The sequence below is a fragment of the Marmota monax genome, unplaced genomic scaffold (assembly GCF_021218885.2).
Source record: "Marmota monax isolate L192 unplaced genomic scaffold, Marmota_monax_Labrador192_F-V1.1 WCK01_AAM20220418_F8-fsc00116, whole genome shotgun sequence".
NCBI lineage: Eukaryota > Metazoa > Chordata > Mammalia > Rodentia > Sciuridae > Marmota > Marmota monax.
Window position 1 is genome coordinate 4,982,815 of NW_026695220.1, and position 23,585 is coordinate 5,006,399.

At 34.4% G+C, this 23,585-nt stretch overlaps 1 protein-coding gene across 1 annotated transcript in view; it reads right to left on the bottom strand.

The window, feature by feature from the left end:
• The window catches only part of Eys (eyes shut homolog), a 1,592,434-nt gene that overhangs the window by 801,601 nt on the left and 767,248 nt on the right, over window positions 1-23,585 (bottom strand). The window contains 2 exon segments of the mRNA XM_046432606.1: window positions 4,823-6,601; window positions 7,893-8,088. Of these exon segments, the coding sequence (XP_046288562.1) occupies window positions 4,823-6,601; window positions 7,893-8,088 (1,975 nt within the window).

Genomic DNA, 23,585 nt, shown 5'->3' on the forward strand with positions numbered 1-23,585 from the left:
CATAAGATCAATTGTTTTGTTTTTTTTTTTTTTAACACAGTGCTGGTTTCAATTTTATGCTTGAGAGGATCACATCTCATGCAGTTTACAAAAATAAGGCAATAATAAAATTTATAATATTTTCAAAGTTAATTAGGAATACATATTTCAATAAGAATCTATAATTTTCATATTTTAGCTTCACTTTAAAATTAATGATTTGTAGTGACTCTAATAGATTAGTTTATAGTTTCAAATCTACTGTACATCTTTTAAGTCATCATAGTGGAAATAATAACAAATGATGTTTTCTTACTAATATGACTAGTGATGTATTTAAAGTTTGAAAAATTGATCTTTTCACTGTTATAGAAACCACACAAGAAAATGTAATAGAAATATCTTTAAGAGAAACTGATATTGAATATACAGCTCAGTGGGAAAATATATATATTTTTAGGGAATTTACTAAGTTTTAATTTAGCACATGTGACTAACCATTGTCTATTGTTGAGAAGTTTCCCAGTTAGACCAAACACACTGTCTTTTCTTAATGAATATGTGATAAAGAATAAATACATTGCTTACATATGTAAAGTATATTTCTATATTGTTCATGTTTACAAAAAATAATGTACAAATATAGTCATTGCATAAGTTTTAAAAAATATTTCAAACTTATGTTTACTTTTAAATTTGCTGTCTTCAATTTTATTACAAACTTCTGAAAGGCAATTATGTACTTGACCTTCCATACAACTGGCTAGTTCTGCAATCACAGATTTAACTTGAGCATTGACTGATTTTGGTATTGTCAGGGGTTTGGAAACAATCCCCATCACATATCAAGATATCTCGAGATATCTATAGAGTTGAATTATAGTGTTAAATGCTCAAAAGTTCTTTTATTTATTTTATTTTATTTTATTTTTTTGTACTGTGGATTGAATCCAGGGAAGCTATCCACGGAGCTATATTCCCAGCTCTATTTATTTTCTTTTATTTTGAGACAGGGTCTCATTAAGTTACTTAGGGATTTTCTAAGTTGCTGAGGCTGACCTCAAACTTGGGATTCTCCTGCCTCAGCCTCCCATGTCGCTGTAATTATAGGCATGTGCCTCTCTACATGGCCTCATTTTTTTTTTTCATCAAAAATGTATTACCATACTTAGGGTTAACTATGAAATTAACATTAAAACAAAATATTTCTAGACACTTATATGTACTAGAAATAAAGTACAGAACTGATGTAGAACACATGAGGCTGGATACCTGAGGAATTTTCAGGAAGCAGGCTTATTTAAACTGCAGCCATTCAGAGGGGCTTACTAATGCTTAACAATCTCTGGACCCTGAGTCTGGACATTCTTTTAGATTTAGTGGTTAGATTAGTGGTTATATGACAGTGGGAACATGACCATTATTCTTTGTTCCATATTCTTAGGCTCCACAAAGGTTTCACACTTTTTGTCTGCAAACCTGGCATTTACAAGAAAAAGGAAGTGTCAAACCGCATTGAGCTCTCTGCAGAACGGTGAAATACTGATGATATACTTTGTAAAAATCATTTTGATAAGAAGAAAAGCTTAATTATGGTGATGGGGTCTTTTGCGTGGGGGTACCAGTCTGTTTCAGCACCAATACCATAATATTTTAGAAATATTTCTCATTTTATTTATGTATAAAGTAAATTGCAAAAAAGAGATTATGAAAAGGAATGCTATAGAATTATCTCTATACACTGACTTGGTTAGAAAAAATATCAAAAGATAATCCAGGAATACATATAAAGGAAAATACACATACTTAGGTAGTTTTTTTTCCTAGCCATTACTTTGATTAAATATTAATCCTATGAAGATGTTTAGAATAGAGTTTGGCAAATGCTTTCTGTAAATTGCCAGACAATAAATATTTTAGGCTTCTCAGGCTACATAGTCTTCATACCTACTCACTTCTGCCATTAAGTAGAAAAGCAGCTTTACAAAATACATAAGCAAATGGGCATGGTTGTGTTAATTCATCTTTATTTATAGAAACAGGTCCTTGGCAAGATTTGGTCCAAAGGCCTTTAGTTTGCCAACCCAGATTTAGAGATATTCAGAGATTTTGAAGGAGATTTAGCTGTCCCACCAGAAGTAGTAGTGACAATATCCAGTTTTACCTGATATTTGTATAACTGATGAGGAATCTATACAAAAGATCACCTATGATACAGGTTAGTACTACAAAAATATCTGCACCTAAGTTTTTAAAAATAACTTTTAAAGAAGAAAATAACAGTATTCAAGATAGTTTGATACTGGGTAAAATAAAGACATAGATTAATAGAAAATAATAAATATCCTAGAAATTGATCCACATTTGATCCACATATGTATCATCAAATGAATTATATCCAAGTGTTAATTACATCCAAGTGTTAATGTGATTCTATGGATAAAGGATAGATGGTCTTCTAAGCACATGGCTCGGGTACTATTGTATAACCAAGCCTTACTATTTCCCTTTCTTTTGTTGCTAGTTAAATTTATGGTTGAGTATGGAAATAAGACTGCATGATATTTGTCAGCTAAGAATCTAGGAATAATTTATTTGCTAAACAAGTAAGATAGTTATGGTATTTATGTTAGTATAGATTAGGAAAAAAACTGAAATACTGTGAGGAATATTTTATGAAGTTTGCTTAAAATTAATTAAGGATTGCCTAGAAGAATTAAGGGCCCAGTTGAGGAAAAACATGAAATTTAGTAGAATAATCCATTTTCACGAGTGCTGAGAAAATAGACTGGGAATTAACAAATATTAGTTCAGGGTATTAACATTTGTTCCTCTAGATCTTCTTTCTGCCTTTGTCCATGATATCCTCTAAACAATGGAGATCAACTTAGATACCTGACCTTACCCTCCAGCAACTGAATGGATTTGGTTGATATGAAACACCATGAACAAACTAAATGAAACAGGAGAATCAAGTTGCTTATGTATCTCTGTCTCCTGCCTATTTAATTCACCTTTGACGGACTGTGTCCCATATTTTATGTTTGTTTGGTTTTTTTTCAGGTTCTATGTCCTGCTCTTTTCTCTGTCCCTTCAGGCTCAGTGTTGATAATGGTGATCTGCCATTTTAATCCCTTCAGATCCATACTATCCCTCCCTGTTTTGTTTTTTGTTTGTTTGTTTTTAATTCTAACTATATATTTGTAAATAATCCCTCTGTTAATCTTTTCCCCCAAATCCAATTGGAATGGTTTATCAATTCCCTGATGTGACCCTGATAAGCCAGTGGATGAACATATTAAAGAAGGCCAGAAAACTACTTGTAATTTATTGATTATTGTGTCTAAATTGATTATGAAGGAGTCAAACTGGAAGAAGACCAGGAGATTTGAATGAGGTCAAAACTATCAATCCTTACAATTAGAGGGAAGTGATGAAAAGTGGCAAGGTTATGTTCATAAGTAAAACTTAGTGTTTTATTTCTTTGTAGTTAATTTGTGTTGTGATTATTCCCCAGGGGTAACTATGGGGTGAATTGTTTGAGAGGAGAAATTTTAACTCAGCTGCATTTACTAAGAATCTTACCTGTGATAAAGAACATGTTAGGTATTCTAGGTGAGCCAAAATAGTTAAGCCACAAGCTATTGTCTTATAACAGGGAGAATACTACATTTAAATTTGTAATTAAATTTATGAAATTATTTTTTTAAACTTTATAAAAATATCCTGATATTGAACCCATCAATGATTTGATCTTTCACATTACTAAGTTGCTAGCCATAAATTACACACCTAAAGTGTTTTAAGTACCATAAGTTTCTTCTAAAGCAGAAATGTACTACCACCACCACACATACATATTTGTGATGATCATTATTATCCAAAGTACATGTACGAGGACACGAATTGGTGTGAGTATACTATGTATACAACCAGAGATATGAAAAATTGAGCTCTGTATATGTAATAATAGTTGTAATGCATTCCACTGTTATATGTAAATAAAAAAGGAAAATATAAATTTCTTACTTACTATTCTTATTTTTTAACTTTGCTGCCACAATTTAACACTTAAAATTCCAAAAGATAGAATTTCTTTAAATTATTAATTCCATTTTTCTAATAATTAAAGTTTTTTAAACATTTTTCTTTAGCAACCTTTACCAATTTGTCAGTAATTACAAAGGGAGAGGACATTAGTGATTTCAAAAGTGCTTGAAAGTGAGAAATTTACCTAAGAAAATGGACTTGTTAATTATTCAAATTTCTGAATTCAAATTCACATGAGATATTATCTCCTTCAATTTTTGTATAATGTTCTTGTTTAATAAAGGGTATTAATTTAACATATGTACAGACTAATATACAATGAAAGACTAATAGCTTTAAAATTTAATACGATCACTCAATGAAGTTCCCTTGTTTTTTTTTTTTTTTTTTAGTTTTCTCATTAAAAGTAACCAGTCCCAAGGATAATGTTAGAAAAGTATGTTATATTGTGTTCCATCTATAAAGAAGCTATTTCAAGAAATGAGAATAATAAAAGTTATTCCAAAACTTTGAAAGCTGTGTTGTAATGAATTGAACTAGTTCACTTTCTGATTGCTTGCCAGCAGTCTAGCCATCTCCCACAAACTCCTGTATTGATCTGGTAGCCTTTGTGGCAGTGCATAAAGAATAACCATCTGTGTTGGGTACAGCAGCAGGTGCCATCTCCATTGAACTGGCTGCTGCCCTGATCACAATGAAGCTGTTTAGAGCACCTGGTGACCATGACATGCTTTCTTTTCTCTAGAAAAGAAACTAATTTTTAAGTTTACTGAACAGAAACTGAGAAACTCACCAGAAATCATCAGTTGTTGAGTCGCTGGGAAGGACTCCAGTGATGATGAAGTAAGTGATCTAGTGATGGAAAGAATCTGACCTGCTGCAGCAGGAGGTTCTTGGTCATGCACACCAGGATGAAGTTCCCATTTTGACCATTCTGAAGAAGTCCTGATCTCTTCCTTTAAATCAGGTGTTAAGGTCAGGTAATCCACATAATATGGCCAATCTGGTCTAATTAGAGACATGGGTAAAGAGGTCTGTATTGGAAGAGGTTGAGTTGCTGTCACCGTATAAAACCCAACACTAGGAGTTACTTCTGCAAAGTAAGATAGTGAGTTTGCATATAGTGGTTGATTGTTTTTGAGGTCATTTGAATGTGTGATTTCTGAATACATCTTGAAAGTTACATCTGAATATCGTTGTAAGTTTAATTCAAAATCTAGAGAGGTAACACTTGTGTGAAGTTTGAACAGTTGATGAGACACTTTACCCTCTTTCATGTCCAATAAATTGTCTTGATTTAGTGCCTCGGTGGGACTCATAGTTACACTGTATTTTCCTAATCTTGATAGTTTAAGAATGTCTTCTGATACTGACAGATCATCAGTAGTCAGTTTTGAAGTCAAATCAGAATACATCAAGTCTGAAGACATAGTTTGGGAAGATACAATGGATAAACAAGTCTCATTTGAACATAAATTAACATCTAAATTACTTGATAGGGTAATGGATTCTTCCAAGGATGAAAATAAAATTGTTCTTTTTGCACTCTTTTTAGATGGAAACAAAGATGACAGTTCTGTGAATGCCACTGATGGTATTATTTCAGTATGAGGAGAAAACGAATGCCCAGAAGTGATAGTTTGAGTTCCCATTAGTGCATACCAGCTGGCTAATATCGCTGAGTTCATCCAGAATGTCTCATAAAAGTGGGACTGTTTACTATGCAAAACCTGATCTGAGAATTCATGAGAGGATTTTATTTCAGTCATAGAACATGTTGCACATGTTTGGCTTAATTCACTTAAAGAATCAGCAGCCTGTGATTTGATGTTTGTGAGTCTCTGGTTGCTAGATTCTTCAGTAATTACCCAATATTCACTGGGAATGGGAGTTTGCGTACTAAATTGGTAGAGAGTTGATGAGTTTAAGATGGCTACCTGTTTGGATATAATTATCTTAGCAGGAAAAATGGGAGACATTGAGGGACTCAGCAATCTCCAGTGCTTTCTTCTTGAAATTAAGGAAACAGCTGAATATTCTTCAATATCCTCTTGAGCCCTCCTAGAGACAATTGGAGGTGCACTTGTGGAAGCAGTTGTGAGCAGGAATCCATGGGAGAGTAATGAGTGCCTGTTTAACTTAATATCAGCTCCTGGAATGCTACTAATTACTGAACTCATTGTGGCAGCAGAAAAGGCAACAGTGTGATAGTCCTCAAATAATGAAGATGATGTGGGAAAAATAAAATCTGTCATTAAGGAAGAGATGATAAATGGGGTCCTTGCTCCCTGATGAGAAAAAAAGAATGCTTGTGTAGCTGCTGAAGTTTGAATAGGCATATGTGATGCAGATGTTTTGCCCCGGACAATTTGTGCTGGATCATGAACACCAAAATTCAGAAACTGAGAAGAGGAAACATCTGTGGAAGAAAGAAGACTCTGTTTTGCTGAAAGCTCTCTAGTGGAAATCAGTTCTTTGAGTAAGTAGCTTTCAAAAGCTATGCCAATACTTAATGCTGCCAAATCAGTGGTTGTAGGAACATCATGCTTGAAAATATCTCTGTGTTTTGGAGCTTTAGAAAGGAAAAGGCAAAAAAGAAATCAGAAAAGTGAGTTAAAATTGAATAACTTTGGCCTCAGGCTGAATCTTTAGCAAATTGCACTGCCACCTCACACCTATTATATGCAGACAGATTTGGCTCTGTAAATCACATTTCTAATAAAAGTGTATGAAGAAGTTTAGTGACTTCACAAACTGCATAAATGTAAAGTCTGTTATTATTTACATTCCACGGGAAGGTCTAAATAGAACAATGGTGTTACATGAAATTGCCATTTTCAACCAAATGACTCCTTTAAATTATTAAACTAAAAACTAAAATTGTTTATCATGGATATAACTGATGAATATTTGAACTATTTTGTTAGAAATATTCAAAATTTTGTTTTAATTTCTAAATAGTAATTTTTTTTTTTACATTTGATAACACTCTATTTTTACTTAATTCTTTAAATGAACATAAATCAGGAGCTGGGGTTGTGGCTCAGAGGTAGAGTGCTCGCCTACCACATGCAAGTCACTGAGTTCAATCCTCAGCACCACAAAAAAATAAATAAAATACAGGTATTGTGTCCAACCACAACTAAAAAAATATTTTTAAATAACATAAATTATATAAACAAAAATAGAAAAAGATACTTTCTTTTTAGAATGTACAACAGTATTCAAAGAAACTTTCATAAACAAAAAAAATCTTATTAAGGACTGTAATTCTAACTAATCATTCTGAGTAACACTTTCTATATGGAGAGTGAATTTGGAATTGAACATACATTCTACTGTTTATAAAATGACATCATTTGACTTACTGTTAAATCATAGCACATATCAGGAGGCTCAAGTTGTTAACATTCTTCAAAATAGAAGAATAAACACTTTTTGTTTCTGAGAGTTTTCAAAGAAATTATTGAATATAAATCTACATATAATAATTCACAGGACATTAAATGAAGACATAATGAGATAAGTAGTACAAGGCCCTTTTCAAAAAGATTTACTGATATTTAAAACAAATGTGCTAGAATTAGAGTCCAGTTATTCACCAAAATTTACACATCAGAATAAAGATTGTTGACTTTTTTTTTCAGTTACCCCCTTCCCCAAATAGTACTTATTGGCAGAATATCAATATTTTTAAAACTTAAAACAGGATGTGTAACTAACAAGAATTCTAAATTTTGCACCCTTACAAAATCTATATCTTGGGAAAAAATTGAATAATTGAGAAATAAAAACTTAGAAAATAGGTTTTCAATATAAAACTTTTTCAAATTCAACTTCATATTTTATTTACTTCTACTTACCTTCATTGCCTGGATAAGTATCCATTATGGTCCATATTTTTGTAGCCCTTGCAGATGGGAAGATACTGAACAAGATCTCAGAAGGAGGCACTGTATATATTTGTGTAAAAATGGTTGGAGAGATGCTTGGGGAGATGAGAGGTGAACTGGTGATGCTGCTTATTTCATCACCACAAGGAAGCGCAGTGGAGCAACTCTGCAAAAGGTAATCACCATAATTAAATTAAGCTCAAAGTTTCTTTGTTCCTATGAGGAGTTTTTTTTTTTTTTTTTTTTTTTTTTAAGTTTATTTTCAGGTCCATTTTGCATTTTTATGCTTACATTAAATAGTGCAAATCATTCACCTTATTTTACTTAAAAATGAAATCTTCATAGTAAAATTTATCCATATTTCAAAATTAGTTAATTCTTTCAAATTTGAGATATACTCAATTAAATGTCTAAATTTGTTTTTAGTTCCTTTAATTTCAAGTCATAATACTCCCTTATATTTGCTTTGGGAATATTTTTTCCCCTGAAAAATTTGTACTTTGATTTTCAGTATGGATATAAAAGCAATATAATAAATTATAAACCCTTTTCTCTAAAGGTCATATTTAGTTGAAAGCCAATAAGAATATCATATTTAAAATAGATAATTGAAAACATTTTTTGTGATGTTCAAATAATTTTACTTTGTACTGTCTTATAGAAGAAATTGGCTTGTGCATTTTAGTTTGACATGAATAGCCTATTTCTGTCCTATCCTTATAAAATAATTTCCATAGAAAGCAATTGATTGAAGCATATTGCAAAGAGAAATTTTATGCATGCATAAATAAATGCAAATGGATCAAGGAGATTCTCTCTAAAAAGTAGAGTTAAAACATAGTTATATTAAAAAATAAAAAAAACATAGTTATATTATTTGAAGCGTTTTGATCTTTAATTAAACACAGATTTGAAATGATTTTAAAATACAACTATACGTTTATTTCCCAGTACTGAAGATATAGCCAATATATTTCCCCAATTTACTGCTATAACATTTGTCGAATGTATTTACTTTTCACAAATCTTAGGTCTTGTTTTAGACATATATTCTTTTTTGCTTTGTAGTTTATATTCTGTGTTCACTTTCAGCTTATAACTAAAAGTTTCTATAAAGGTCAAAGGATTCATGATGTTAGAAAATTGCATTAAAAAGTCTAACATGTAAAAAATAGTCAAGAATGAATCTGGAAGCAATATAAGAAACAACAACAACACAAAAAAAGGAATATGATTTTATACTTTAATGACCAAAAGATTTATGCTTTCCTCAAGGCTAAGCTGTAGCATGGAAAGACTTCATAGATTAATTAAAATACACATGAAATCAGGGTAAGACCAGAATGCATCTGTACTAGTTTACAGTGAAGATATGACTATTACATGGCTCATAAATGCTTGTGTGGTCCTGGTCAGATCTTTTTTCTCGAATCCTAATCAAAAGCCATTATTAACCACCATGAGGAATCACTACCACAGAGTTAGGTGATAATCAACAAGTTACCTAAGAACCTCATGTGTTTTTGACATGCATTAGACCAGAACGTGTAGAATTAGGTGATTCAAATGCTCAGTAGAAGGACATTTGAGTCCAGCAGACAGGAAACCATACTTTCTCCTTCCTCTATTATATGCACACATTGGTGGGCTGAGTCTCTTATCCATCATGTGCTGTTCATAAGGTTTGCTCTCAAAATTGATTTTATTTACTGAATTTTAGGCTTGATTCCAAATATCCCATTCTATTCCCTATTCCCCAAGTATTAACAATAAGCATCTCATCAAACATATATAAATACATATATATATATATACACACATATATATATATACACATATATCTATTTATTTATTTAATATCCTTCAAGTAGATTTTAATTGTTTGACATCTCTCTATGTATGTATATATGCATATATATCTATATATGTAGATACATATATATGTGTATGTATAATAAATATATATATATTTATGCATGTATATGTGTGTTAATACATTTATTGAATGTCATTACAAATGTGAGATACAAATATTTGATGTTAATACATTTATGTATGATATATACACCTCAAAGCCTGCAAATGCGATTCATCCTAGAGACATTCCTCTATTCCTTATTAAATCTCCATTATACACTCACTATACCTATTTCTTTTTCCCTTTGGACTGTATGCATCAATTTTTCTTGTGTGTTTGTAATTATGAGTCTTAATAAATGGTCATGAAGTCTGCCACTTTCTGATAGATTCATAAAATTCTGTGGTGTGTGATCTTCCAGCCTCTTCCCTTATGTTGTGACACGTGAATTCATGTATTAAAGATGGCCAAGTGACAAAAAGTAGCCTTGGTGCCTAAAATATGTCACTGAACTAGAGGAGCTGAAATTAGAGACATTCATTCTGAATTCATGTGAATGAAGAATAAATTTCTATTGTATTGATCTACAGAAGTTTTGAAGGTTGTTGTGATAGCAGTTATCATAGCCCTAATAGACCACCTGACCTTTCTGATCACATTCTGTTATGTATAATAAAGATAAACTGAGACAAATCTCCTCAAAATGATTGCACATTTCTTCTTGCATAGTCACTTGATTGCACATGAAGCATATAAGAATTCTAAGTATTTAGCTTTAACTCATAAATCTTTAATTTGATACTTGTATTTCTTAACTTCATGGTTACTATAGTTTACTAATTTTGTCAATGTAACTCATTCCTTCATAAATGCACCTTGCAAACATGTATTTAGTGCCTGATTAAAATACAATAATGAGGTGCTGATATTTATTGAGAACTAAATAGGTTTCAAGATAATGTTAAGCATTTATATAAAATGTCATAACTTAAAAATTGTCTTTCTGAATCTATATTTGAAGAAAGCATTCAGCAAGTATCTTGAATCAGTGCTTTATGAAATTCTGATCACCTGCTTTCTCGTTAACCTTGGGTAGCTCTGCATGTCTTCATTTAGTACTAAGTGATGAATGTGCAAGCTATAATGACGGTTATAAGTGCTCATCAACTTATAGATGGAACTGGCCAACTGGATAGGTAATTTTTTATTTTATTTTATAGCTTGATTTTAGAAAAGGAATCAAAATTTGAATTAGTTTAAACAACAGCAAAATGGGCAACTAGAGAGGCAAAGGTGGAAGTGAAATCTTAGATATGACCAGGAACGAGATAATTCAGGCTGCTGCTTTGTTTACTTATCAGTTGTTTAAATTAGAGTTAATTCTAAGAGATGGGAAGCCATTGGAATGTATAGGACAAAAAAAAGTGATATAGTGTGATTTATATAGTGAAAAATATTTGCAGAAACATATACTCTCAAGGGAGATTGGTGTGGTGGGAAGAAAGGAAGCTGGTATATCAATGAGATGCTGCTTACAATGATCTAGAAAATGGGTGAATAAACTCTGGCTGGGAGCCGAAGCAGTGCATAGGGTGAGGAAAGGTTTCATTCAGGATGTATTTGGACTGCTGAAGGACAAGAAACATGAGGTCAGAATAAAACTTTAATGAATGATTACTAAATTTTTGTTTCAATGCATGGAATGACTAATGAAGCCATTTACTAATTGAAATATCAGTAAAGGCCAGTTATAGATTGGGGGTATATCAGAATTTCTTAATAAATACATTAAATTTGAGAAACTTATTAGTTTCCAGTAGCAAGTTAAAAATATGAGTCTCTCCTAAGGCAGAATAATCCTTGAATCATTTCAGTGAAGTAAGAAGAATGGTTTAAAGGAAACCTGCACTATCTTATAGTCTTTTTGCTAATTCTTTGATCATAGAGATAGAAATGCAAAGCCAAGATTCAAACCAAGCACTGAAACTCACGGCCCACACTCATAGCCACTAAACTTTATTTTGGTCTCCTGGATCATCTCCAAGTTTTTCTATGAACAGTTCTATTCTACACTTGATTATTATAGATAACAAAAATCAAGATAAGGAACTACTCTACTCTAATAGTTCTACTCTAATAGTTTAACAAACATAACTGACAATTAGATTTAATCATCAACAACCAGGTAAAATAGTGTTTATTGTCTCAGTGGATTCACATTCTAGTGAACTATTATTTTACATTCTGTTGACATATCGTTTAAAGATGTAACTGTATGTCTCATTCTTATTTTCTACTAAATTGTATACAATGAAGAAACATTCCAATGTTTATATTTAATTTAATATCTATAATACTGTGGTTTAACCTATGTTTCTAAGAACCAAAAGGATAAATTTGTAAAGTTTTCAAGCTAATTGGCAGCTTGAAATTTACAACTCTATCAAAATATGCAGTATTGCATATACGTAGAAGTGCCTACCTAATTTGTGTGGTCCAGTACAGAATGAAAACATGGAGTGTGGGCAGCCAGTCTAAATGATTAGTGTTCTCCATCCAGAGGCAGAGAGGCTCTGACTATCACTACATGTTGTAGTGACCTGGACATTGCCCTGGTCCCGGAAGGTTGAGGACACATCTTCAGACATAGGCATGTCTCCCCATGGATTGAGCTAGGCTCACCTGTTCTTTTGTGATATTACCCTTTTCCCTGTTTGGGACAGAATGTTCCATGAAAATGCCCTTTGTGTGTCCCTTTCTCTTGCTCTGCCTTTGGGTATGGCCAACCTGCTGACAGCAGACATGGCGAAGCTGGACTCAGCCCCCAGGAACCTGATCACTTGCCTCATTTGAATATCTTCTCTTCAACAAACGGGTTCAGCAGGTGCTTGTTCTCTCTCTTTCTGTGGACCCTTAAGGTCAGAGGAGCCAGCTGTCACAGGACCTCAAAGAAAAGGTACCTCTGTCTCTTGGTGATTATTTCATGCAGCCCAATTCTTCTGGAATGACCCTGAGTGTTTTAGTTGCGAGGAACGTGACAATGGAGCCCCTTATTGAAAAATGATTAAGTGTTTCAGCTCAATGATAAGAGAAGAGCAGACTAAGAGACTATTTGTGTGAGTGTGAATAAGTGTGCTCATACATGCAAAGGGTCACAGAAATCTTAAGGACAAGGTTTTGGTCCACTCTCAGGTCACACACGCATGATGCTAGTCTGCTTATTAATACTACTTTGTATCATATAACACTGATCTACCACCTTGCTCTTTGAGATATTTTATTTTTCTTAAAATAAAAATCCTTTTGAAAATTAAAAGAAACATTTTCAATGATTGGTATGCTAAGTTCATGGCATGGTTTTGCTGCAGAATTATAAAGGAAAATTCAAGCGTAGGGATCAATATAAAGTAACTCAGCAAATCAGTTTCTAAGTTTCTAGGCTTAGTTTCTCCACCAATTACACTTCAGGCAGCAACAAACTCTTCCCAGGTGTGCACCACAGTGAAACTTTCAATCTATGCTTATTGGAAAAATCATATTTTGTTAGAAAAGATTCTGTAAAGTTCTTTTCAAATGATTTCTACTTTTAGGCAAGTTTTACATCATTCACATCATTTTTAGTTCTATAAATATTGTATAAACTTACTGCATAAATTCTCAATTCATAAGTTATAAATCACTATCCAGTTATTAGCTCAACACCAATAATTTCCATCTAGTTAGCTTACTTATCTCAAAACTTGTTCTTAGGAAAAGATGGAAAAATTATAAACTTAAATTTTATTCCCATCCTGTCTGGGAGAGGTAGAACTTAAAGAATTATTAAGATTTCCTGCCCACTCCCAAAATCAAGTCCTGCATAACACACAATTTCAAAAATATTATGGATTTTTCTTCTATGACTAGGTAATGATATACTGTCTAATACAGTTGGCTTTATAAAAGATGATTATCAACATGGGACTAATCTATTTAAAATCAAGTTTTTCTTGCTAGTCACAGAAGAAGAAACCAAAGAGTTGAAGCACAAGAATAATTTCCTTGTTTTTGTCTAAAGAGAGGGGAGGGAAGATGCAAGGAATTTTGGTGGCATCTAGGAGTGGAGAGCAGCCTCTACAGACAGCCAGCAAGAGAACAGTGGAACTAAGACCTAGAATCAGCCTCAAATATCTGAATTCTGGCTGGGTGAGGTGGTACATTCCCATGATGCCAGTAGCTCTGGAGGCTGAGGCAGGAGGATTTCAAGTTCAAGGCCAGCCTCAGCAACTTAGGGAAATACACAGCAATTTAGCAAGACCATGCATCAAACTAAAAAATAAAAAAAAGAACTGTATATGAAGTTCAGTGGTAAAGTACCCCTGGTTCTATCCCCAGTACAAAAAAAAAAAAAAAAAAAAAACAAGAATAAATTTTGCAGAAAACAGAAATAGAACTTGAGGGAAAGATGGGGGAAGATCCCCACCACATACACACACCCAGAATCTCCAAATGAGAATCAAGTTGAGTTGACACACTGATTTCTGTCTTAGGATACCCTGATCATAGACACCAACCACTATCACCCTGTTCTGCCTTGCATGATGTTGGAGAAGACCTGACCCATGAAGGCAGCAAGTTCTGGGTTTCCTTATTACCAGTGTGAGTCACTAGTGTCACAGTGAGGGTAGAAGGAAGGGAGAAACCAAGCATCCTTAAAACTGAAATTCTGACTTCCCCAATCAGCATTTTCTCTTTTTTCCTCTTCTGGCAGAAGATGTGGCTGCTGGCTACAAATACCTCGAACAAATGCTTCCGCTGCTGCTGCTTCTCCTTCTCCTCCAGAGTGTCTCTCTCTCTCTCTCTCTCTCTCTCTCTCTCTCTCTCTCTCTCTCTCTCTCTCTCTCTCTCATCTCTATCTCTATCTCTTTCCTTTGGAATATTTGAAATAGCTCCTTTAAGTCTCACCTGGAACAGTAGCATACTGTTCTATTTAAATCCTAGTCTGTCCACAGTATTATTTCATAAATGTTTTAAATATCCCCTATGGACTATAGGTCCATAATTCCAAGAACTTATAAACAGTTGGAAGAACAATATAAATTTGTGAAATTTTTCTCAAAGTGGGAGTAAATTAGCCCCATGTTTTTGGGGGTCAGGGGTACAGGGTATTGAACCCCGCAGTGTTTTAACACTAAAGTTACATCATCAGCCCTTTTTTAAATTTTGAGGCAAGGTCTTGCTAAGTTTCTGAGGATTTCACTAAATTACCAAGACTGGCCTTAAACTTGCAATTATCCTACCTCAGACTCTCAAGTTACTGAGATTACAGGTATGCGCCAGCATGACTGATTTTAAGTTTGAAAGGTGAAGCCATTATAAATGTGAGACATTCCATTCTTCACATTATTTGATAGGTGATAGTGAGGCCTCTACTTTCTTTTTTCTCTCTTTTTTTTTTCTAGAACAAAAATGGAGGAACATAATTCAAAGCCAGCCTCAGCAACTTTGTTTTTTTTTATTGGTTGTTCAAAACATTACAAAGCTCTTGACATATCACATTTCATGCATTAGATTCAAGTTGGTTATGAACTCCCATTTTTACCCCAAATACAGATTGCAGAATCACATCGGTTACACATCCACATTTTTACATAATGCCCTATTAGTAACTGTTGTATTCTGCTACCTTTCCTATCCTCTACCATCCCCCCTCCCCTCCCCTCCCATCTTCTCTCTCTACCCCATCTACTGTAATTCATTTCTCTCCTTGTTTATTTTTCCATTCCCCTCACAACCTCTTATATGTAATTTTGTATAACAATGAGGGTCTCCCTCCATTACCATGCAATTTCCCTTTTCTCTCCCTTTGCCTCCCACCTCATGTTTCTGTATAATGTTAATCTTTTCTTCCTGCTCTTCCTCCCTGCTCTGTTCTTAGTTGCTCTCATTATATCAAAGAAGACATTTGGTATTTGTTTTTTAGGGATTGGCTAGCTTCACTAAGCATAATCTGCTCTAGTGCCATCCATTTCCCTGCAAATTCCATGATTTTGTCATTTTTTAGTGCTGCGTAATGCTCCATGGTGTATAAATGCCACATTTTTTTTTTATCCATTCATCTATTGAAGGGCATCTGGGTTGGTTCCACAGTCTAGCAATTGTGAATTGTGCTGCTATGAACATCGATGTGGCAGTCTCCCTGTAGTACGCTCTTTTAAGGTCTTCAGGGAATAGTCCGAGAAGGGCAATATCTGGGTCAAATGGTGGTTCCATTCCCAGCTTTCCCAGAAATCTCCATACTGCTTTACAAATTGGCCGTACCAGTTTGCAGTCCCACCAGCAATGTACAAGAGTACCCTTTTCGCCACATCCTCGCCAGCACTTGTTGTTGTTTGACTTCATAATGTCTGCCAATCTTACTGGAGTGAGATGGTATCTTAGGGTGGTTTTGATTTGCATTTCTCTGACTGCTAGAGATGGTGAGCATTTTTTTCATGTACTTGTTGATTGATTGTATGTCCTCCTCTGAGAAGTGTCTGTTCAGGTCCTTGGCCCATTTCTTGACTGGGTTATTTGTTATCTTATTGTCTAATTTTTTGAGTTCTTTGTATACTCTGGATATTAGGGCTCTATCTGAAGTGTGAGGAGTAAAAATTTGTTCCCATGATGTAGGCTCCCTATTTACCTCTCTTATTGTTTCTCTTGTTGAGAAAAAAACTTTTCAGTTTAAGTAAGTCCCATTTGTTGATTCTTGTTATTAACTCTTGTGCTATGGGTGTCCTATTAAGGAATTTGGAGCCCGACGCCACAATATGTAGATCGGAGCCAACTTTTTCTTCTATCAGACGCAGAGTCTCTGATTTGATATCTAGCTCCTTGATCCACTTTGAGTTAACTTTTGTGCATGGCGAGAGGAAGGGATTCAGTTTCATAACAAATAAAAGCAGCACAAATAATAGCAATAATTGATAACCAGAGAAGCAGAGGAAAAATCAAGATTATTTTTATTAGTAAAGCAAATAGAACTTAAAACTTGGAAATATGAAAATTACTCCAGAAAAATATAATTTTTGAGGTCACTTTTGTCTTGGAGTATAATTTTGGTTTTTTTTTTCCTCATTGGATTTGGCTTTTAGATCTCCAAGGTATTTATTTCAGTTGGGATGCTTCTGAAAGCACAGAAGCATTGCTTTGCTAAACAGTTTTAATTTGCAAGAACAACTTCCAGAAAACTAATGAATGCAGAGATAAATATCTTAAGGATTGTACTGAATCAGGCTATTTTTTTTCCTAGTCTGGCCAGAGGAAGATGCAATAAGAAAGGGGTTGGAAAGCACAGCTCAGGGAGAAGTCAAGGTTAATGCTAGAGACAGATGCTCAGGCAACAGATATGATTGCAGAAAGTTGTTGAGGTTAGAGGTCGAGACATTGTTTTACACTCAAGGCCTCAAAAGCATATTTGCTAAGTATAGAGTATGTGCCAGAGTTATCTTTCAAAATGAAAGACTGACCAGGTCATTCCCCATCTTAAAAAATCATCAGTAGTTTACCATACTTCAAAGGAAAAAGCAAACCTATTTAATCTAATATACAAAGCTACTGGCTATTTTTCATTACTTTTACCATGTTTTCACAAATGCTATGTTAATTCCCACTTTGAATATGTTTTTCCCCTTTCTAAAATTCCATTACTGCCATTTATTTCTTATAGAACCTCCGTAGTCTTGGTACTCAGCTTTTTAGATTCAGTTCAGCAAATCCCTGGAAATCTTCAATGGTGTCTGGTTTTTATGGTATCACCACTGTGGTTTCATGGAATACTGTGAAGATATTAACCACTGTGATTATCTAGCATATTGTGACTGTTGCTTCATACATTTTACACTCCCAGTAGTCTATAGCTTTTTAATAGCAAAACCAGTCCTTCAGTGTCTAGCTCAGTGTGTGAGAAATGTTGAAGTGAAGTCTTTAGACAAGATCCTACTGTTCTTGGTTTCCATAGAAATTTACAGCAGACCTACAGAATAAGCTTGTAAATAGAGCTCAGTGGGCCCATAAATCAAGAATCAAATTTAAACTGCTAATAAAAGATACAATCCTATAATAACTGTGCATATGAAAATGAGTTATCCATGCAAAATATTCAGGAACACGTGCACATAAATAATATATTTTAGTACAAGTCTAATAAAGATATTTATTTTTCCCTTTTTTGGGGAATTATCTCTTGGATAGTGGATTGGATTAATATTCCCTTCATGATAAATGTACTCTGCATACTTTTATGGTTTCCTGACATAAAAAAAGAGAACTAAAAGTTCCAGTAAAAATGAAACAACTTTATAGAAATCAGAATTGACTATTTGTCAATAAATATTACTTTTATGGAAAATACATATTAGTAGTTTACATCTAAATTATAAGAGGATAAGATTATATCCATTTATTAGTTAAATTTTCTGCAGTGATTAAATTCAAGTACATACAAATTATTCTTGGTCTCTGTAATCCTAATAAAGACCCAAAATAACTGATCTTCTTATAATTGTCTTTTTTTAACACTTTACACATACAGACATTGGGCTTTAAAATCATAAATATTTTGAATTTAAGAGTTACATGCTTGACTGTGTCATAGTTCATGCTGGAAATATCACTGTTTTGAATTTAAATTCAAATACTTTTATTTAACTCAATATATTATTGACAATCTGTTCAATGTGAACCATCATTATAAGAGAATTTATAATCCTTGCAATCACTTTAGGTGAAAAATATCAGTGTGGCTAATAGAAGTGTATTTCTAAGGTTCAAATATCAATAGAATTCTCTAAGTTGCGTTTTCTGAATTCCCATTTCACTGAAACCAAATAACAAATATTCTGAGCCCACTGTCTATAAATCATCAGCTGGTACCTGACACAGAGTTCTGAATGTGTACAAGAGCCACTCAAAAGTCAAATGCTCTCAACTCTACTGTTTCAAAAAGAATAGATGAAACTAATGGACACTATAGGCAGGTTTATGGCACATGATGTGAACACTCAATATCCCCCAACTTTTGCTTAGTAACTGGTGAGTAGAAAGTTAAAATTCTGTTTTTTTCTTACTACCAACTATCTATCCCATCTAGGGAAGCTTGCCTCAGTTACATAGTATTCATCTGAGAGCTCATAAGAAAAGACGTTTATTTCATGAATCATTTTTTAAATGCCTGTAATGGAAATAATGTCTTCATTCTGAATCCATATAACTCTTATTTGTTTACATTTTATGTCATTTTTTCCTATTCTGTATTTTAGTTGTCTCTATCCATGTTTTATTGATAGTTATGAGTTCTACTCCTTTAGTTTATAAATCATATCTTAAGTAGATATTTTTACCTAAGCTCAATAATATACACTTATTAAATGCTAAAAAAAATATTTGGCAATAAAAGGTGTTTTTAAAAAGATTTGAAAAGGCTTTTCAAATGAGTTCAAAGCTAGCCTCAGGAATGGTGAGGTGCTAAGCAACTCAGTGAGAACTGTCTCTAAATAAAATACAAAATTGGGCCAGGAATGTGGCTCAATAGTCAAGTGCCCCTGAGTTCAATCCTCAGTATCTAAATAAATAAATAAATAAATAAATAAATACATGCCTCATATTCTTTTATTCACATTACTTGTAAATAACTTGCCATCTTCCCTACCTGTTCTCCCAGGGGCAATGTCTACATATATCTAAATATACCAGCCAAACTTGTCATTCAGGCTTACTCTCCTATTGACACTACATATTGAGCCAATTTAAGCAAATCAGATTGGGCTCCCTACCCTTATTTTGACAACTATTGTGGCTTGTATATATGTATACATCTTTATAAAAACACAGTAGTTACTATATTCTATTATTTATTTATCAATCTCTCCCATGGGCTGGTGTACTCTACTACAGTTGTGTGACAGACACATACCAATGATTCATTAATACACCAATATTTTACACTTTCCTTTAGCTAGTATATCATTTAAGACATAAAATCTGCATTCTTATCTTAAAATATTAAGCAGGATGTCTTCTGAACACGATTAAGCCTATTTCAGATTCCATAACATATTGTCACAATACATTTATCTTTTTTCCTTCATATTGAAGTGGGCTAGGCTTACAGTTGTTTTTGAAGCTGATCTTTAAAGCTCCCAACACTCCCCTCTCATGGGAAATGCAAGAGCAAATGAAATGAAAACATTTACACAAAATAAGGCAAAACCGAACAAAGAATGATGGCACAAGGATACAATCTATCATTAAAAATAAACCAAATACAGCAAGCAAAATATGCTAGGCTGTAGGTATGTACCCCTGAGCCACATGGAGAGAAATAATCAACAGGTCTTTTCCTCCTTACCCATTGACTCTTTTCTGTGTTTCATTTATTTTTAATTAAAGGGGGGGATCTTAAAGCAGGTGGATTGAATATGAATAAAAAAGGACACCAAGGCCACAAGGGAAGCACTCAAATCCTGCTGTTTCTCACAGCAATGCCAGAAAGAACAGAGAAGCAAACATTGGTTTATATCATCAAATAAATGCAGTAAATTCAAGTTATTATATTTCCTCCGACTTCCTAGCCAGCATTTAATTATTTATACTATAAAATGGCAAATATGAAATGAATGGTTTTATTTGTTATAGTGAAAGATCATGTAGAATAAGAAATTTTAGTATAAAAAATATGAGAAATTTTTAAGAACTATGGCTTAGTGTGTTCAGCCTGCTGAAACAAAATGTCATAAACTGAGTGGTTAATATACAATAGAAATTTAGTTTTCACAGTTCTGGAAGCTGGGTAGTCCAAAATGAAGGTGCTGACAGATTTACTGTCTGGTAAGAGCCTGATTTCTCATAGATGGTGCCGTTGAGCTATGCTCTCTCATGGTGGAAAGGACCAGCTAGCTCTCTGTTGTCTCTTGTTAACCACGAGAGCTACATCCTCATGACCAAATCACTTCTCCCAAGGCCTGACCTCTTATACCATCACCTTGAGGTGATATAGGTATATATCAGAACCTTGATGTATGTATATATCAGAACCTCACATGGTACCCAATCAAATGCATACTTCTTTGTTCTTATACATAAAATAAATTTGATTTTTAAAAATTTTAACTCATATAATCTGCTGATTTGAATGACTATGTCCCTTTGCTCAAATTCAGATGGATGGGTTAACTTCTAAAATCTAGTCTATTTCACTAGCTTATGTGGTTATGCTGTAATTTTGTTTTAGTTACTACCTCTTTGTATTGTATTTTAAAATCAGGTCATATAAGGCCTCTTGTCTTGTCTTTTTGCTTAATATAGCTTTTGCTATATGAAAATTTTTGTACTTCCCTGCAAAGTTTAGGATGTTTTCCCAGATCTGTAGAGAGTCTCCTTTCTATTTTTATAGGAATTGCATTGAATCTGTGGTCACTTTGGGTAGTACAGTCACTTTAACAATATCGATTTGTCAAATCAATGAACACAGGATGTCTTTCCATTTTGTGCTATCCAATTTATTTCATGAATGTTTTATAGTTTTTATTGTTGAGATTAGATATTTTATACATTATGTGAGGTAACTCATTCAAAACAGCCAGGAAGACAGTCAATGTTGTATAAAGGATAAATAATTTTAATGGTGGCTTATGATTCAAATGATATCTTAAATCACTCTATTATTGTAGAATGGATGCATTATATTTTAATGGTGTATAACATTGCATACAAATAATAATATACTACTAAATTTCCTGTGAAAATGTTAAATACGTTTTATTCTGTAACTCGGAAAATGATGCTGCATAGTATAGACCCAAGTTAACTAAAAATTATGTTCATGCAAGAACTTGTACACGGACTGGGCATGGTGGCACACACCTCTAACCCCCAGTGGCTTAGGAGACTGAGGCAGGAGGATCGCCAGTTCAAAGCCAGCCTCAGCAACTAGTGAGGCTCTAAGGAGCTCATTGAGACCCTGTCTCTGAATAAAATATAAAAATGGATAGAGATGTGGCTCAGTGGTTAAGCATCCTTGGGTTCAATCCCCAGTAACAAAACAAAACACTTATATGTGTATGGTTATAGCAACTTTACTTACAACTGCCAAAATTTGGAAACAACTAAGATGTACTTCAGTAGGTGAATAAATAAATAAAACTTCGGCATAACCAAACAATGAATATTATTTAGTCTTAAAAAATGAACTTTCAAACAATAAAAATACATTGAAATACTTCAAATTCATATCACAAAGGGAAAGAAACTAGCTTGAAAAGTCTACGTACTATATGACTTTAACTCTACAATATTATGTAAAAGGTAAATTATGGAGTCAGTACAAAGGTCAATGGTTGCCTTTGTACTTGTTGGCAACAGGTCCACCTTGGCCCCTGGAGCCCTACCTCCACTAGTTTGTTCTGCATGCCAGTGTGGCCAGCTCACAAGGCCATGGCGAACTTGCGGTTTTTCTGTTCCTGCTTATCCGTCTGAGACATATGTATCCCACGGGAATGCCTTGACCTTTTCTGGTCTGATGGACTTATTGTTAAGGGAGGTTTCGGTACCTGACAATAATAGATGTTGAAACTAAATTTCTCCCCCCTCCCTCCTGCTTTTGGGTAGTTTTCCACTTCTGCTGCTTGGGGTATAAAAAAAGGTGTGTTAGCAATAAAGATTATTGACTCCTGGATGAAGAACCTTGGTGTCCTGTGTGTCTTTTAACCTCGCCGTCCCTCGCCGGACTCGGCTCCCTTGGCCGGACGCGGCAATTGGAGGCTCTCACCGAGATCCGGAAAGCAGGGGTAAGCGGACGGGGCTCACCTTCTAAGAAAGAAGGGGGAGGATTGGTTTAAAGATAATTTAAAGAGACAGGGTACGTACCATGGGTAACTCAACAGCGAAGGTTCGTCTGGCCAACGAACTAAAAGAGCTGTTAAATACACAAGGAACAGGAATAAAAACTAAGACTGCAACCGAATTCGTTGAAATTATTGCCCAGGCTTGTCCTTGGTTTCTGACAGGAGGATTTCTTAATAATAGTGACTGGGAACTGGTGAGGCATGACCTTCAGAAATTATTGAGGGACCGGGGCTCGGACAGTGTCCCAGTTGCCACCTTTTCCTTATGGAGGTTGGTAAAGGATGCTTTATTAACAGATAAAGTAAAGATCAAGGATCAGCTTGCTGAATGTGAACAGGCCCTTAATCAGGTGCAGGAAGAGCAAATGGCAGAATCCTTAAAGGATGAGGGTCCCCTTGAGGACTCGGGCTCGGAGGGTAGGAAACGCCTCCAGATTTCTAAGCCCAAAAATGATCCTGAGGACCTCAGTTCTCTCTCTGAGGAAGAGGAGGGATTAGAAAGGGAGATAGAGGAACTAGAACATCGCCTTAAAAGGGCAAATGTGAGGGTGCCTAGGGCCCCCTCAATTGCCGCACCTCCTCCCTATAATCCTGATTGGAATGAGGACGCCCCTACTAGACGGGCGGGGGTCCACTGGGGTTCTAGAGCGGCTCAGGTTTTTCCAATGATTGAAAACGCCGATGCTGATGGACAGCCGGCCAGAGCCCATGTCCCCCTAGCCTTCAAGGACATAAAACAGCTTAAGGAGGCGGTCATTAATTATGGACCTCATGCCCCTTTCACATTGACCCTCTTCGAGTCTTTCTCAGCCAGTCAACTGATACCTAATGATTGGCAGCAACTTTGCAGGGCTGTGTTATCTGGAGGGGATTTCTTATTGTGGAAAAGTGAATATCATGAAAGGTGCCGCGAGCTGGCTCAGATTAACCTGAATGCGGGCC